Source organism: Salvelinus fontinalis, chromosome 39 (assembly GCF_029448725.1).
Source record: "Salvelinus fontinalis isolate EN_2023a chromosome 39, ASM2944872v1, whole genome shotgun sequence".
Lineage (NCBI taxonomy): Eukaryota > Metazoa > Chordata > Actinopteri > Salmoniformes > Salmonidae > Salvelinus > Salvelinus fontinalis.
This window is the reverse complement of record NC_074703.1, coordinates 9,187,727-9,205,397: the sequence shown is the minus strand read 5'-3', so window position 1 is coordinate 9,205,397 and position 17,671 is coordinate 9,187,727. Positions and strand designations below refer to the sequence as shown.

At 46.0% G+C, this 17,671-nt stretch overlaps 1 protein-coding gene across 2 annotated transcripts in view; it reads right to left on the bottom strand.

The window, feature by feature from the left end:
- Positions 1–2,495: 2,495 nt before the first annotated feature.
- The window catches only part of LOC129838653 (protein kinase C theta type-like), an 18,945-nt gene continuing 3,769 nt past the window's right edge, over positions 2,496–17,671 (bottom strand). Inside the window, exons 1-17 of one of the 2 annotated variants that reach the window (XM_055905775.1) lie at positions 16,135–16,316; positions 15,082–15,581; positions 13,172–13,371; positions 12,839–12,899; positions 11,844–12,027; positions 9,724–9,755; positions 9,522–9,607; positions 8,700–8,829; positions 8,171–8,280; positions 7,843–7,975; positions 7,564–7,727; positions 5,239–5,412; positions 5,059–5,150; positions 4,617–4,818; positions 4,169–4,357; positions 3,665–3,793; positions 2,496–3,538 (exon numbers count right to left, since the gene is read on the bottom strand). In XM_055905775.1, coding sequence (XP_055761750.1) covers positions 3,380–3,538; positions 3,665–3,793; positions 4,169–4,357; positions 4,617–4,818; positions 5,059–5,150; positions 5,239–5,412; positions 7,564–7,727; positions 7,843–7,975; positions 8,171–8,280; positions 8,700–8,829; positions 9,522–9,607; positions 9,724–9,755; positions 11,844–12,027; positions 12,839–12,899; positions 13,172–13,371; positions 15,082–15,214 — 2,178 coding nt within the window. In that variant the 5' untranslated portion in view covers positions 15,215–15,581; positions 16,135–16,316 and the 3' untranslated portion in view covers positions 2,496–3,379. Of the gene's footprint in view, positions 3,539–3,664; positions 3,794–4,168; positions 4,358–4,616; positions 4,819–5,058; positions 5,151–5,238; positions 5,413–7,563; positions 7,728–7,842; positions 7,976–8,170; positions 8,281–8,699; positions 8,830–9,521; positions 9,608–9,723; positions 9,756–11,843; positions 12,028–12,838; positions 12,900–13,171; positions 13,372–15,081; positions 15,582–16,134; positions 16,317–17,671 lie in introns of those variants that run through there. The other variant, XM_055905774.1, reaches the window with a different exon arrangement.

Here is a 17,671-nt window from a genome sequence, read left to right as displayed (position 1 = left end):
AAAATGTGTTCTTAACTAACTTGCCTAGTTAAAAACTGACAAAGCACAATCATTGTTTTCAACATGAACACACACACACTCAATGAGCTTCAATGGTAAACCAGGGGAATCCATTTTTAAATGGCTCAATGTTTAGCATGTGTGTGTGTGCATATATTCATGCATGTGTGTGTTTGGTTGGGGTGTGTAAGTGGAATTATTCATTTCCATTAGCTGTAAATGTCCAGTAGGCAGACCTGTCTGTGTTTACAGTAAGTCTGGGAATGAGTCAGAACTCACACATTCAGTCAGATAGGCACGGTCCACAACTACTTAACACGTATCTTCTGATGGGGTAACACAGTCTGATTCACTGCCGATATAGACATTCCCAGCCTTATATAGGCAGGTAGGCAGACCATCTCAGGTAGGTCAGATTATATTGCCACAACAAGACTGTTGCATGTGACTATTCTGTTGGCCTAATGCACGTGCACATGAGGATGACTTAGATAAGATAAGAGAGTGTCACTCGGTCAGACAGACAGACAGACAGACAGACAGACAGACAGACAGACAGACAGACAGACAGTGTCTCCTGTTTAGAGGTGAGAGTCCACCTGTACGTGTGTGTGTGTGTGCGTGTGTGTGCACAGATGTATAGAGATGAGCATTGACCTGTGTGGTGATGAGACAGGAAACGTACTGTCTGACTGGCGGTCACATTATAGATATAGGACTCAATCCATAATGCCTTCGAATGTCAACCGGGTTCATTTACATAACTCTATATTCAGAGATTACATGCATGACCAATGACTGTGAACGCGTGTAGTTCTGTCCACTGATAACATCAAACATTCAAAACATTCCAGCTATGAGTCACTCTTACTGAGTCACAGCATCCATAATGTGAGCTCAGGTAGCCGCATGACTTGTGGGTCTCCTGTGAGGAACTGAGGGGATATGTGGTAGTACACTGCTGTCATGTGGTCACTGGGTGTAAATGCGTCTTTGTTGATTTAATTATCAGGGAACGTAGTCAAATGGTCTCCTCTAGCCCAAACCTCTCCTCGAGTAGCCCCAGCCAGTTCACTTCATTAATGTATTCCAGAACTAACACACCTGATTCAAATGGTCACCTAATCATCAGACCCCTCATTAGTTAAATCAGCTGTGTTAGTTCTGGGATTCGTCAAATACATGGACAGGCTGTGGGTACTCCAGGAGAGGTTTGTGAAGCACTGCTCAAGAAGATACAAACAGTTTGATCACCTTATACAAACAATATCTTATCAAACTATTTCAAAGTGCAGACCTTTCTAAACATTTCTAATCTAAATGTATAGTCCAGCTTCTGTTCACCACTCTGTACCTGTCACACCCTGATCTGTTTCACCTGTCCTTGTGCTTGTCTCCACCCCCCTCCAGGTGTCGCCCATTTTCCCCATTATCCCCTGGGTACGTATACCTGTGTTCTCTGTTTGTCTGTTGCCATTTTGTTTTGTTTCGTCAAGCCTACCAGCGGTTTTCCCTCTGTTCCTGTCTATCGATTCTTCCTGTTTCTCCCCAGTTTTGACCTTTTTTGCCTGAACCTGCTGACGTCCTGTTCCATTGCACCACTACTCTCGATTACTGACCTCTGCCTGACCTGACCCTGAGCCTGCTGACATTCTGTTCCATTGCACCACTACTCTGGATTATCGCCCCCAGCCTGCCTTGACCTGTCGTTTGACAGCCCCTGTTGCTGTAATAAACTTGTTACTTCAACACAGTCTGCATTTGGGTCTTACCTGAAAGGTGATAGTACCTTGGAGTTCTACATTAAAACGCTTGCCATCCCCATCTCTACCCTTGTTGGTGTGACATGGTTGTCAAGTGGCGACTGTACCTGGGCCAGTGGCAGGAAGTAGTTTGCTGCTGTGTATAAATGGATTATGGGTCAGTGACGGATCGCTCCCTCTCAGATTAGTCTGTCTGTCCCAGGGTACCACAGCGCTAGGAGGAGAGGGAGGGTGGGGCGGTAGGGTGAGGCAGATAGAGAATTGTCGGGAAAAGGAACAAACATTAGGGAGGGAGGATAGAGCCATAGATGCATAGACAGTAGGCTACAGGTGGGTGAGTGAATGAGTCAGTCTACCCCCATGCTGCCCCCCACTGGAGAGAAAAGGCACTGCTATTGATCTGCCCTGTGAATGCACAGAACTGTTGTATCTATCTATCAAGGAAGTACAGTATCTAATCACAGATTAATCATAAATTACCTTTATAGCTGGTGAGATGATAGTACATTATATCACAACGTAACACCAGGGTCCCAAATGCAGACAGAAAGAGCAATGGTAACTTTGACCAGTTTGTCAGTCTAGTCTCTGAGAGGGCGAGGCACAGGAAGGAAAGAGTGGGAGATAGAGAGAGGCAGGAAGATAGCGGTTTTAGTATTTCAACTAAATTCTCATTCTCACACTCTGTGACACCAACTCATGCTTGAATGCAAATATGTAATGGGACATGTATTTACAAAAATCTTATTTTAATGTACAGAGTAAAAACAAACAATTACTGCTGAATCTAGGCATCATCTATGTCATTTCGATTCTAGAATAACTTAATCACAGCGATCACAAGCCTCTGAAGGGCCATTATAAAACACAGTATCATGTAAACATAAACCATTCATTTATCCATGTACATTGAAACCAACCACTCCACTGTTCGATAGTGTGACAATCTACCTGGATCTGAGCAATAACAATGGCAAAACAACACATTTTAATATACTAACTGCCTAACCGTGGCTCTATTTAATAAAACTACTGATACAATTTCAGAATTAAATATAAAATGTCCCAGGAAATGGTTAAAGTTGATTGAACAGACACTATTGAATAACAGGTTATGAGTACAATACAACAGTCTCAGTATTCCACACAATCTGGGCAATCGGGTAGTGACTCCTACAGTAGTCTGTACACCACAGGTGGCTGTTGGCACCTTAATTGGGGAGGACTGGCTCGTGGTAATGACTGGAGCGGAATCAGTGGAATGGTATCATATACATCAAACACATCAAACACATGACATGTTTGATGCCATTCCATTTTCTACGTTCCGGCCATTATTATGAGCCGTCCTCCCCTCAGCAGCCTCCACTGCTGTACACCTTGGCTCTATAAAAGAGCTGAGGTGAGATGTTATTGACTGGTTGTGGATACGTTATTGATCTGTTAGGTAAGTGTCCTTGACTCCTGTCTGTGATGTGTTGTCGTAATGAGTAATTGATGCGTTGCGAATAGGTTGTCCGAAGGTTACAGATAGGTTGTGAATATGTTGCTGGTACAGTGGGTTGTTGATGGATTGTGAATATGTTGCTGGTAGGTTGTTGTAAGGTTATCGCAGGTCAGGGGCCTTTGATGTGGCCCATAGCTGGGTTGACGAAGGAGAAGTTGTTAAACATGGTTTGGTCCACACTGTTCATGAGGGTACGATCTGCACACGACAACCTGGGTTTCTCATTGATAAACTCCTTGTCAAAGTTACTGACGTCACTGGGGGATTTCTGCATGGACAGGAGAGAGGGGAGAGGTTACAACACACACACACACACGCAGCGAGCACACACACACATGCATAGAAATGCAGACGTAAACAAACACACAGACTTGCAGCCTGAGGATGTACGTACCACAGTTGGCCTGAAGGGCGGCGCCACCTCTCGTTTCTCCAGAGCGTTCCAGTCTGTGTCTTTGAAGAAGGAGTGTTGACGGATGTTCCCCTTCACACCCAGCCTCCTCTCCGGCTCCCTCACAAACAGCTGTAAAACAAACATACCACACACACGCACACACACACGCACACACACACACACACACACACACACACACACACACACACACACACACACACACACACACACACACACACACACGCACACGCACACGCACACGCACACACATCAGGACAGAGGACACCAAGTTCATAACCTCCACTCCAATGGGAAAAAGACACAAGAACACCCTCATGAAAGGTAACCAATCACACGCAGACACACACAGTGCAGGTCACATCCATCCCAACCGTCAATCATTCATGTTGATGTATGTAATCTGGTGCATAGTGGACAACGTTGCCGTAGTTCATTCGTAGTGGCATTGCAGTGAGTGGACCAAGTTGTTGCATTGAGTGAGACCTTGATGAGGATGTCTCGTGCGTCCTTGGTCAGCCAGCGGGGGTAACAGGGGTCATCTGTCCTGATGGACTGGAACAGTTCCTCCTCATCGCGACCATGGAATGGAGACTGGCCAATCAGCATCTCGTACAGCAAGACCCCGAACGACCACCAGTCCACTGAGCTGCCGTACTTCTGCCCCAGCAGAATCTAGAAAACCATGACCGTTCAGTTCAACATGACATCTCTTCATCATCATCATCATCACTTCATGATGTTTATCTAAAACCAGTACATTAGACGGAGATGGTATGTAATTGATTAATGATACAAATCAATGAGATCAGAATTGAGTGTGAGAAACATTAGTTCCCTAAGGGAACGTTTCCATTGGTTGTACACCTTTTAAGGGTTGCAATGCTGATAGTAAGAGTGTAGATTCCTATAGTGATGGTGAACATGCAGTCACCTCTGGGGCGATGTAATCAGGTGTTCCACAGAAGGTGCAGGTCCGCGTTTCTCCCTCCATGTTCTCCTTACACATCCCAAAGTCTGCTATCTTTATATGGCCTTCTGAGTCTAACAACACGTTGTCCAGCTTCAGATCCCTATAGACAATGCCTTTGGAGTGGAGGAACTGGAGCCCACAGATAATCTCAGCAGCATAGAACCTACAGCCAGAGGGAGGAGAGAGGGGATGTCAGGAGAGAGGGATGGTTGGAGAGAATGCAGGATGTGTGTTTGTTTGTGTGTGTGTGTGTGTGTGTGTTCATGTGTGTGTGTGTGTGTGTGTGTGTGTGTGTGTGTGTGTGTGTGTGTGTGTGTGTGTGTGTGTGTGTGCGTGCGTGCGTGCGTGCGTGCGTGCGTGCGTGCGTGCGTGTGTGTGTGTGTGTGAGTGTGGTTTAACTTACGTCGATCTCTGCACGTCAAACTTGTGACAGTTCTGGATGTGGAACATGAGGTCACCTCCGTTCAGATACTCCATCACAAAGAACAGGTTCTCCTGTCACACACACAACACAGTCATATCAACAAAACCTGTGGTTTGAGTGTGTGTGTGTGTGTGTGTTGAGTGCATGTGTGTGTGTTACCGTGGTCTGGAAGGTGCAGTGGAGGTGTGTGAGGAAGGGGTGTTCCCAGGCCAGGGAGAGAACTCTCCTCTCCACCATGGTACACTCCACATCATCATCCATCAGAACCACGTCCTTCTTCAGAGCCTTCACCGCAAAGAACTCTCTACTGCTCTTCAGCTCGGCCAAAAACACCTAGCAACACACACAGATGATACGTACATGTAGGAAATCACTGCGTTCAGCTATTCAGGGCTTGTCAAATGGAGGTGAAGGATCAGTCAGGCAACGTCTAAGTACAGTCAAGAACTCTCTTTAGTACACTGGATCCAGGAACATAGAGCATGGCTAGAACATGTTCAAAGACTAGGCAACACAAGTCACACTTTGATATTTTTTGGTTTCATAACATCATTATTACTAGCGTTGAAAAATGACCGGTAATTTATCGAAGTTTCCTGGTAATTAACAGGTAATCTATGGCAATCTATGGTAACTTCAATAATTTATACCAGAATAATTTTTATTAAATGTTTTCACTCACAATATTTATTTTTTCTTTATCTTAATATCTGCGTCCATATCCGTGAGTTTCTAGTGGATAGACAGTATGATTCACGAGAAAACAGCCTGATTCATGAAAAAAAGCATCTAATCAACAATGACATAATTTCCAATTAAATCTGTAACTCTTCCAACTATTGACTTTTTCTCAACTGCCACCAGTTTGGTGTAATAAAAACATTTGCAATAAAAACATATTGACCGAGTAAAATCAATAAAAGTGTGTAAAAATGTAAAGGATATACAGTATTATGCTTTTACACCTGCATTGCTTGCTGTTTGGGGTTTTAGCCTGGGTTTCTGTACAGCACTTTGAGATATCAGCTGATGTAAGAATGGCTATATAAAAACATTTGATTTGATTTGATATTCAACACCAATGGTATTCACTAACTTGATGGGTTATATTTAGGATAACGTTTTAAAGCTTTGTCATTCAAGTTTGTTTATTCAAATCATCTTAATATATTATTTGATACACTTTACATGTTATGAACATTTCATAAAATCCTGAATGTTTCCAAAATTCTGGTAGTTTACTGGTAAACTTAGAAAGCTACCGGTAACGTTATTGGTAACACTCAGATAGAGGCCAATCAGTGTCCGAGACACTCCCCCATTGACGTCCATTCTAGCGAAGTTCTAGTACATTCTGGTTCTGGAACATTTTGACCAACATGTTTACAGGTCCAAACATAATCATCACAACACCAACATTATATTTCAATTAAGGTTATCTTACCTTAATTGAGTCGTGGACCATTCTTGGTCCACGACTCAATTAGGGGTCGTGGACCATTCTTGATACACATAGGAAAATGTTGAGAGTGAAAAACCCAGCAGCGTTGCAGTTCTTGAGACACTCAAACCAGTGCGCATGGCACCTACTACCATACCCCGTTCAAAGGCACTTCAATCGTTTTTCTTGCCCATTCACACTCTGAATGGCACACAGAGACAATCTATGTCTCAATTGTATCAAGGCTTAAAAGTCCTGATTGAACCTGTCTGCTCCTAATGTTTTGTACACTCAGTATATGTTTATTAACAATCTCTATAAATAACGATGTACACTTTCATCTGCACGGTTTACATCAGCTAGAGCAAGACATATCTGTCACGCCTTGACCTTAGAGATCCTTTGTAGGTCTCTATTTTGGTTTGGTCCAGGTGTGAGTTGGGGTGGGCATTCTATGTTTTGTGTTTCTATGATTTTCTATTTCTATGTTTTGGCCGGATATGGTTCTCAATCAGGGACAGCTGTCTATCGTTGTCTCTGATTGGGAACCATACTTAGGCAGCTCTTTTTTCCACCTGTGTTCGTGGGAAGTTGACTTGTTTAGGGCACATAGCCTTTGAGCTTCACGGTTTGTTTGTCGTGTTTATGGTTTTGTTCGGCGTCTTGTTTAATAAAGGAACATGTACGCTCACCACGCTGCACCTTGGTCCTCTTCTTTAAACAGCCGTGACACTGTCACCATAAACTGAGACAAGGCTTGGGCTTGATAAATGTTCTAGTTATAAATGGACTGAGAAACTGGTTGTGAGTTCAATTCCCACGAGGGACCAGTATGTAAAAAAAGTATGAAAATGTATGCACTCGCCCTGGATAAGAGCGTCTGCTAAATGACTAAAATCTAAATGTCAATGTAAACTCCCTGTATGTTATAGAAGCACTAGACCCAGTTTATGGTGAAATGTCTTAAGCCCAGATAGAAAACGTATATCCCTAGTGAATCTAGGGGCTCACTAGGTGCAGTGGTTTCTCTCTCTCTCTGGTACCTTGCCAAAGCTGCCTTTGCCAAGCATCTTATGCAGGATGAAGTTGTCGAGGGTGAACTTGTGGTGTTCTTTTCTGGGGACGGCATACAGCGTCTCAGGCTCCTCCATCACAGGGGCAGGCATGTCCCCCTCCGCTGGGGTGTCCCACGATATACCCTCCTGCTCTGGAGAGGGGGTGGAGAAGGGGAGATAGTAATTTAGTCCTATTAAGTCTCAAGTTGACTACAAAGACCTCACAGTTGCATGAATGACCAGGTTGACCATGTGTGGTCTCCTTACCTTTTCGCCCAGCGGTGGCTGCTGTCGGGGGGTGACCTGCCACTAAACCTGAAGGTTCCCGCACCACCCCTGCCTGGCCCACGCCCACCGGCCCGCCTCGACTATAGATCTCACTCTCTCTGGAGCTCCTGGCCTATAGGAAAATGCATAGACACATAACAATTAATAACATAACACAATGCTACAGTATCTGTATAACGGGCAGGGATAGATTCCTTACAATCAACATACATTTTTGTAATATTTTTTGAATGAAAAGCACTTTGGAGCTATTGTGGATCTGTCGGACAGCATTGACTTCCTAACCCCTCGACCCCTGAACTCTGACCTGCTGTTTAGTCTCGATCGTGGCCAGGGCTTCAGCCATCAGTTTCTGGTTGACTCCACACAGGTTGGCCACCTTTTTCTGGCACTTGTGATGAACGTTCATACCACACTCTGCATGGACAACACACGTGGTTACACAGTATACAGACACAGATGGAATGGCACGAGGAAATCAATACATTTGGAGATTTGGGATCCTGTAACGGTGAAATAGGGAATCATGTGAAAAGGTATGGTACAACATAATGGTTTGATAGGGTACTGTTATGATTTGAGATGGTAATGGTATGATGTGATTGTGGAATGACAGTGATGTTATGATGTGATCAGGGTCTCTTCCACAGGAGGTTGGTGGAACCTTAATTGGGGAGGACGGGCTCGTGGTAATGGCTGGAGAGGAATAGGTGGAATGGTATTAAATACATCAAACACATAGATTCCATGTGGTTGATGCCATTCAATTTGCTCCGCTCCAGCCATTATTATGAGCCATCCTCCCCTCAGCAGCCTCCTGTGGACTGTCCTCTCACCCTCACACTTGAGTCCCTGCTTGGCCAGCCCCCACAGCAGCGTGCCACAGTGTTCACAGAATGTGGGGCTCTTGTAGTTGTACACCTTAAACCTGTGGGGCATGTCGATCTTAAAGCGCTCCTTGTGGATCTGCAACACACAGCAAACACACTCTGTCACCTGAACACGCCGCACTACAACCCTTCGTTGCCATGGAAATATGACACAGGAAGTAGGCAACAACTGCTTTGGACGTTTTAGGGAAGTAAAATCCCTGGGATAAAACTGTAATTTTTTCTCTGTCTAGGATCGGTGAGTACTGCTTCGAAGAACCAACCCACTGTCTCAGTGTGTACTGTGAGAGAGAGAGTGAGTTAGTCAGTGTGTACTGTGAGAGAGAGTGAGTTAGTCAGTGTGTACTGTGAGAGAGAGTGAGTTAGTCAGTGTGTACTGTGAGAGAGAGTGAGTTAGTCAGTGTGTACTGTGAGAGAGAATAAGTTACAGTCAGTGTGTACTGTGAGAGAGAATAAGTTACAGTCAGTGTGTATGTGGTTGACTTTAACCGACAATTAACAAGTGTGTTACCTCTGAGCTAAACCACAGTCACCAAAGCCCAGATACACTGTATGTCAGTCTGTCTGCATGCAATCTAAGGGGACATCCAGTTGTCTTAATTGAGGTTCCTCATGTCACAAACACCAAGACAAAGTGGACACCGTTTACTGCCACTATTATTGGAAACCACGCAACTAAATATCATGACAAATCCAAGATGCTCTAAAATGCTCAAAATCACTTAATGTCATCGCTGTATAGAAATGGACTACAATGTACAGGCCTACCATGGTCTCTTTGCTGTTGATGGCCGACCCAGTGCACTTGGCGATGATTTTGTCAATGCATTTCTTGTGGATGGCTGCGTTGCACTCTGAAAGACCAAGGATGAGGGGATGAGAGTGTAGACAGGAGAGAGGACGGAGGAGTGTAGGGATAGAATATGGAATAGGTAGAAGATGAGGGGAAAGAGAGAGCAGAGATACTCACGTCGACACTGATAACCCTGCTTATTCAGACCCCTGTGGGGAAAAGAAACACAACATGAACAGGAACCAGGAAACAAACACTGGATGATGTGGATGATGTTTAAATAGAAATACTGTCGTGTTTGTTTCAGAGAGACCATGAAAAAAATCTATGTGAACGATGTCATACAGTATTTGTACTCCAATTGACTAGGTTTTAAATAAAGTTAGGTTGTGATATACATACTGTACAGAAAGAAGGGGTGATACATGATACACTATATATACAAAAGTATGTGGACACCCCTTCAAATGAGTGGATTCGCCAATTTCAGCCACACCCTTTGCTGACCGGTGTATAAAATCGAGCACACAGCCATGCAATCTCTATAGACAAACATTGGCAGTAGAATGGCCTTACTGAAGAGCTCAGTGACTTTCAATTTGACACCGTCATAGGATGCCACCTTTCCAACAAGTCAGTTCGTCAAATGTCTGCCCTGCTAGAGCTGCCCCAGTCAACTGTAAGTGCTGTTATTGTGAAGTGGAAACGTCTAGAAGCAACAATGGCTCAGCCGCGAAGTGGTATGCCACACAAGCTCACAGAACGGGACCGCCGAGTGCAGAAGCGCGTAGCATATACAAATTGTCTGTCCTTGGGTTGCAACACTGACTACCGAGTTCCAAACTGCCTCTGGAAGCAACGTCAGCACATGGAAACCCGGATCTCCAGCTTTCCCAGATCTCCAGTTTGCCGTTCTCCTTTTTGCAGCGTGAGGCCAGGGTGTCCAGCTGCACCACGGCCTCAGACTTTAGCTCAGCGGTTTTATCCTTCACCACCACGTGCATGACACGGCCCCGGTGGACATGGGCGTCAAACTGTTTGTCGGGAGCTTCATGAAATGGGTTTCCATGGCCGAGCAGCCTAACACAAGCTTAAGATCACCATGTGCAATGCCAAGTGTCGGTTGGAGTGGTGTAAAGCTCGTCGCCATTGAACTCTGGAGCAGTGAAAACGCGTTCTCTGGAATGCTGAATCATGCTTCACCATCTGGCAGTCCGACAGACAAATCTGGGTTAGACGGATGCCAGAACGGTACCTGCCCCAATGCATAGTGGCAACTGTAAAGTTTGGTGGAGGAGGAATAATGGTCTGGAGATGTTTTTCATGGTTCGGGCTAGGCCCCTTAGTTCCAGTGAAGGGAAATCTTAACACTACAGCAGACAATTACATTCTAGATGATTCTGTGCTTCCAACGTTGTGGTAACAGTTTGGGGAAGGCCCTTTCCTGTTTTAGCATGACAATGCCCCGTGCACAAAGCGAGGTCCATACAGAAATGGTTTGTCGAGATCGGTATGGAAGAACTTGACTGGCCTACACAGAGCCCTGATCTCAACCCCATCGAACACCTTTGGGATGAATTCGAACGGTGACCGCGAGCCAGGCCTAATCGCCCAACATCAGTGCCCGACCTCACTAATGCTCTTGTGGCTGATTGGAAGCAAGTCCCTGCAGAAATGTTCCAACATCTAGTGTAAAGCCTTCGCAGAAGAGGGGAGGCGGTTATAGCATCAAAGGGGGGACCAAATCCATATTAATGCCCATGATTTTGGAATGAGATGTTCGTCGAGCAGGTGTCCACAAACTTTTGGTCATCTAGTGTATAGACTGACCAGGTGAATCCAGGTGAACGCTATGATCCCTTATTGATGTCAACTGTTAAATCTGCCTAGATGAAGGGGAGGAGACAGGCTAAAGAAGCACTTTTAAGCCTTGAGACAATTGAGACAGGTTTTGTGTATTCAGAGGGTGAATGGGCAAGACAAAAATGGGGTGTGGTAGTAGGTGCCAGGCACACCGGTTTGTGTCAAGAACTGCGACGCTGCTGGGTTTTTCACGCTCAACAGTTTCCCGTGTGTATCAAGAATGGTCCTCCACCCAAAGGACATCCAGTCAACTTGACACAACTGTGGGAAGCATTGGCGTTAACATGGGCCAGTATCCTTGTGGAAACTTTAAACACCTTGTAGAGACCATGCCCGGACAAAACTGAGGCTGTTCTGAGGGCAACTCAATATTAGGAAGGTGTTCCTAATGTTTGGTATAGTCAGTGTATAGTGTTTTGGCTCAGTGGACGTACCAGACAAACTCTTTACAGACGGAGCAGAAGGTGGGCTGGGGGAAGAAAGTGGCGCTGAACTCATGACATTTGACCTCGTGGATCTTGGCCTGTTTGATGGCTCCGCGTCGTGCGTGGAGGGCAAAGACTCCCGGATCCCTGTCTCTCTCTCCAAATCCATCTCCCTCACCTGAACCTGCGGCTTCTGGGAAACAGGCGCAGACACATGAAAGTTATGTACACTGCATAGTCTTGTCACAGTTAAAAGACAGAGGACGAGGAAGAGAGAGACATGCTAGTCATATTTGCTCCTCCGTAAACGCATGATAGGAATGTCCTCCTGCCAGTCTGTGTGCAAGTGAGTGACTGTGTGTGTGTGTTTGGGAGAGAGGAAGAAGGCCTTTGGCTGACTTCCTGTCCTACAGCCCCACAAGCATGTATTCACTAGACACTGACAGCTGCAAATTTAACACGCCCTCCATGATCAACGACAGTCTGTCAAATGTGTGTGTGTGTGTGTGTGTGTGTGTGTGTGTGTGTGTGTGTGTGTGTGTGTGTGTGTGTGTGTGTGTGTGTGTGTGTGTGTGTGTGTGTGTGTGTGTGTGTGTGTGTGTGTGTGTGTGTGTGTGTGTGTGTGTGTGTGTGCATTTGCAACGACAGAGAGATAGAGACAGAAAGAGAGAAAGGGTAAAGGTGAATATCTTTCTATTTGTGAGTAATGTAATTGAAATGGCTAAATGATCAGATGATTAGTACTGGACAATCATTGGACCACCTGTTGTGAGTGCTGATTATGAGTAGTGGTGAGACTTTATATATAGATAGACATATGAGAGGTTTCCTCACGCCTGTTACAATATGACTTTATAACCCTTCAGAGTGTGTTAATAAGACCCCAACAAGAGAGGGCACTGACAAAAACTATTGGGAATAGATGGGCTTCTGGAATGATTATAACCACACAGGAACAGACATACACAGACCTTATGAAGTCCACAATGATTCTGAACTCTCACCACTCTTCTCCAAGTAGTATCTGGCCTCCATGAGTAGACGACCCTGAGGCTTCAGCTCCACCTGAGACAGAGAGAGAGAGAGAGAGAGACAGAGATAGAGAGACAGAGATAGAGAGACAGAGCGAGAGAGGGATAGAGAGAGAGAGAGAGAGAGAGAGAGAGAGAGAGAAAGAGAGAGAGAGAGAGAGAGAGAGAATGAGACAGATATATCCCCATATCAAATTATGTGGACACGACACATTCCCCTCGCTCCAACCCTAAGCCAGTGGAACCCCTCCCTCCCTTTCTTCCCTCTCCCTGCTTCCCTCCCCCTCCCCCTCCCTGTTGTCTTACCCAGATCTCCAGCTTGCCGTTCTCCTTTTTGCAGCGTGAGGCCAGGGTGTCCAGCTGCACCACGGCTTCAGACTTTAGCTCAGCGGTTTTATCCTTCACCACCACATGCATGACACGGCCCCGGTGGACATGGGCGTCAAATGTGCTGCTCCAGGGGGGGTACATGGTGGGCTTCTTCTGCTTGTACACCTGGCCCTTCTCTGGAGGGGTAAGGGTGTGTGTGTAAAGGGGGGAGAAAGACAGGTAGAAACAGTCAAGAATCTTAACATTAGTCCATCTGTCATTGGTCCTACATTCTTCCTGACATGTGACCTGACCAGGAGCAAAGAGTGGTCTGTCTCTACCACAGGAGGTTGGTGGAATCTTCATTTGGGAGGACAGGCTGGTGGTAACGGCTGGTTTCCAGGTGTTTGTTGTCATACCATTTGCTCCGTTCCGGACATTATTATGATCCGTCCTCCCCTCAGCAGCCTCCTGTGATGTGTACCTACAGCATAACTTCCACTTCACAGTATTTTCCTTCCGCCATTTGACAAGTTCCTGCCATAGAATGATCCGTATATCTTTATCAGTGGTCCATAGACTGTCTGCTCTGAACAGAGACAAGGCTACCAGCTGTTGTCTATACTGAAAATAATTTCCCTCTGACAGGGAAAAACTGTCCTATTCTCCCCAGACAGACTGTCTCATATTTTTCATCATGTTTCCAACCCGCCTTTGGCATGAGAGGGCGATACGTTTTGCTTTAGAAGTCCCACACAGCTCTGAGTGGGCTTTTGTCAGCCCAAGTCACGATCAGTTCCTTTGTTTTTCTCTCTGTAGTGGTTAAGTGACATTTGACTGAGGTGTTGCTTTCATTTTTCTGTTAGGTGCTTCAGCCACAGTGGAGTTAAGAAACGAGTCTGAGCCAGTCACAGCTCTGTAGTAAGGACTCTGACTCCAGACCCGAAACACTCCTCCTCAGTAAGGTGTTCTGTTCAATTTCCAAGCGCTCTATTGGCACAACTGAATGCAATCAGTTTGCAGCTGCTTGTAGTCTACACCAACAGTGGAATATTGGTGCCTAACCTCATACTGTACTGCTATTTACTATCATCTGGGCCTTTTGATGGCATTGCAAAAAGCAGTACAAACTGCAGTACAAACTGACCAAAAAGCAGTACAAACTGCAGTACAAACTGACCAAAAGCAGTACAAACTGCAGTACAAACTGACCAAAAGCAGTACAAACTGACCTAAAATGAAACTGAATAACACAGGTCTTCCTGTGAGCTAAGACACCCACGCACATCCCGCACACACGCACGCACGCACGCACGCACGCACACGCACACGCACACGCACACACACACACACACACACACACACACACACACACACACACACACACACACACACACACACACACACACACACACACACACACACACACAGCGTTTCTCTATCACTCTATCTCTGTCCAGCTACCAGAACAGCTCTGTGGTTGAAGTGAGAAAGAAATGGGAGAAAACAACGTAGATTCCTCTTTCCTCCCCACGTCTCTCTCTGTTTTTAGCCCTGTAACTGTCATCTTTACCAACGGTTAAATATAGTCAGCAAGGAAACAGAACTGTCCATTAGCACTCTGAAGTATTGCTATTTAGAGGTAATACTGACATGAATCATAAGCCCGTTTACACTAATGGAACCCCTGGAGAAGAAAGGTCTGTTCTATTAAATGTCTGTCTATAAATATATCTGCCCTCTTTAATGCATAGACACTGTAGATGAAGTAAACAGGGACATACTCACTGGGCACAACTTCCTCCTTCCTCCTCCATGCGACACAACAGTCCTACAGAAAATCATAGAGGTTCCCATGGTTCCCCATCACATCTCTCGGAGACAGGCACACACACGCTCCAACTGACCTGTGTCTATAGCCTCCTTCATGTAGACAGCACAGTACGGGTTGATCACCTCTTCATGGTAGGCCAGACCTGGGTCCATCTCGAAGCTGGAGAAGCCGATACGCAGGAACGGAGACATGGCTGCAGGTACCATTCACTCACTGACCTCCAGACAAAAACCTCAACTCAATGGTCACACAACCTCCAAAAAACCTTCAGAGAACCTCCCTCGCCACGGAAACGGTGATCCTCACAGTGGAGAGTTGTGTTTCAGTTAGTCCTCTTCGCAGATAGTGTTAGTGTTGTTTTGGGGAGAGTAGTCTTTGTGTGGATGTTACCCCTCTCTCTGGCACAGGCCCCACGCGCTGACTGGCCTTTTCCTCCAGATGAGAGATGGGTTGGCGAGGGTGGGAGGGAGAAAGAGAGAGGGAGAGAGAGGAGAGGGGGGCTCTTTGGCTCGCAGCGACAGTTCCGCCCTTGACGCCTCGCTCCTCTGGTACTGATAAGAGCTGTCCGTCACCCTGAGAAGGGAAGAGAGAGGGAGAGAGAGAGAGAGAGAGAGAGAGAGAGAGAGAGAGAGAGAGAGAGAGAGAGAGAGAGAGAGAGAGAGAGAGAGAGAGAGAGAGAGAGAGAGAGAGAGAGAGAGAGAGAGAGAGAGAGAGGGAGAGAGAGAGAGAAAGGAAGAGAGAGAAAGGGAGAGGGAGAGAGGGGGGGAGAAAAAGAGAGAAAGGGAGAGGGAAAGAGCAAGAGAGAGAACGAGAGAGAGAGACAGAAGTGGATGGAGAGAGAGTGAGAGAAAGAGGGAGAGAGATGAAGAGAGAGAGAGGGAGAGAGAGAAAGAGAGAGACAGAGAGAGGATGAGAGACAAGTCACAAGTCAGCATTAGTTACCAATTCTCTAGAATGAATTCCACCAGACCAGTACATAGTACACCAAACAACTACAAACCAGTACCCCTTGTTTACATTACAAACAAACTAATCAGCCCTCTTAGCACCTAAAGCAAAACACCATATATTTAGCACTAAAGACCGAACAAACCAGCACTCTCTGGGTATCTAAAACAGCTCATACCTCCAGGGGCTAGTAAACCTCAGCTAGCCTATTTCCCCAGGCACCTTGGAGTCCAGTATAATCCCTGGGTATCAGTCACTGCACAACTCAGGTGCTACCAGCTAGCTCTAAGCTGCGGTGCTCCCAACACCAGTGAGCTGTCTGTGGTTAGCTAGGTGGCAGTGCTGATGGAGGAGAAAGAGACTGAGCGTCAGAGTGATATTTGAGGCCAGGTTGTCAGAGAGCTGTGTGTCAGCCTCAGTGTCAGAGAGGAGACTGGGAAGGCCCTATTAATAGATGTGTAATGCTAAACTCTGATCGGGAATACGCAGGGAAGAACTTCCAGCAGTTACAGCCCAACCCGGGCCTGGGTCACCCACAAACATACCTCCCGTAAACCCCTCATACCCACGCACGCGTGCACACACACACACACACACACACACACTGCCAAATGCTGTGTGTGATGTCACCATTACTTCTGTTGACAGGTGTGATTTGTGCAGAAGGACCAACAGAGCAACAACTAAATGTAACGGACGTCACGCTGCCTGCTTCCTCCTGATTCGTCTCACACCGAGTCTCGAACCTAGGACCTCTGCCTTGCTAGCACACGTGACTGCCCTCCTGACTAACCAGTCGGCGCAAGTGGCGACACTTCCGGCTGAGGAGTAAGTGTCACACATCTCCATATGCTACTGTACATAAGCAAAAACACAACTATTGATATACACACAAAGTTCAGTTGTGCTACAGGATAGATACAAACCTCTTCTGTTCTCGGGAACTATTCTATAATAGCATACAACAATATGAAGTGCTCAGTCTCTATAATTAACAAGCATTGTGTTAAGAGAATTTTGTTCTCAATGTTCATAAACTGAACTTCAATTAAACTACTCGGTCTGTTACCAAGAATTTGTAAGGTGGGCCTCCTGGGTGGCGCAGTGGTCTAGGGCACCACCTGTGTCACCAGACACTGGGTTCACGCCCAGTCTATGGAGCAGCTGGCCACAACCGGGAGGTCTGTGGGGCGATGCACAATTGGCCTAGCGTCGTCTGGGTTAGGGAGAGTTTGGCTGGTAGGGATATCCTTGTCTCATTGCGTACCAGCGACTCCTGTGGTGGGACGGGTGCAGTGCGCGCTAACCAGGTCGCCAGGTGCACAGTGTTTCCTCCGACACATTGGTGCTGCTGTGTTAAGAAGCAGTGCGGCTTGGTTGGGTTGGGTTTCGGAGGACGCATGGCTTTCGACCTTCGTCTCTCCCGAGCCCGTACGGGAGTTGTAGCGATGAGACGAGACAGTAACTACTAACAATTGGATACCGTAAAATTCAATAAAAAAAAATAAAAAAAAAAACATTTTGTAAGGTTCTTGTTGAAATGAAACAGCCAGTCTACAATAGTCAGAATGTTTATTTACGAGAGTTCTGCTTATAATTTCCTGTACATTGGTTTATATACCTCTCATTTCGTCATAAATGTCCCTCCTCCTCTCAGACAATGACAATACAGTTCACAAGTCTTCTCCTACTCATACATTGCCTGCCACCTGTTA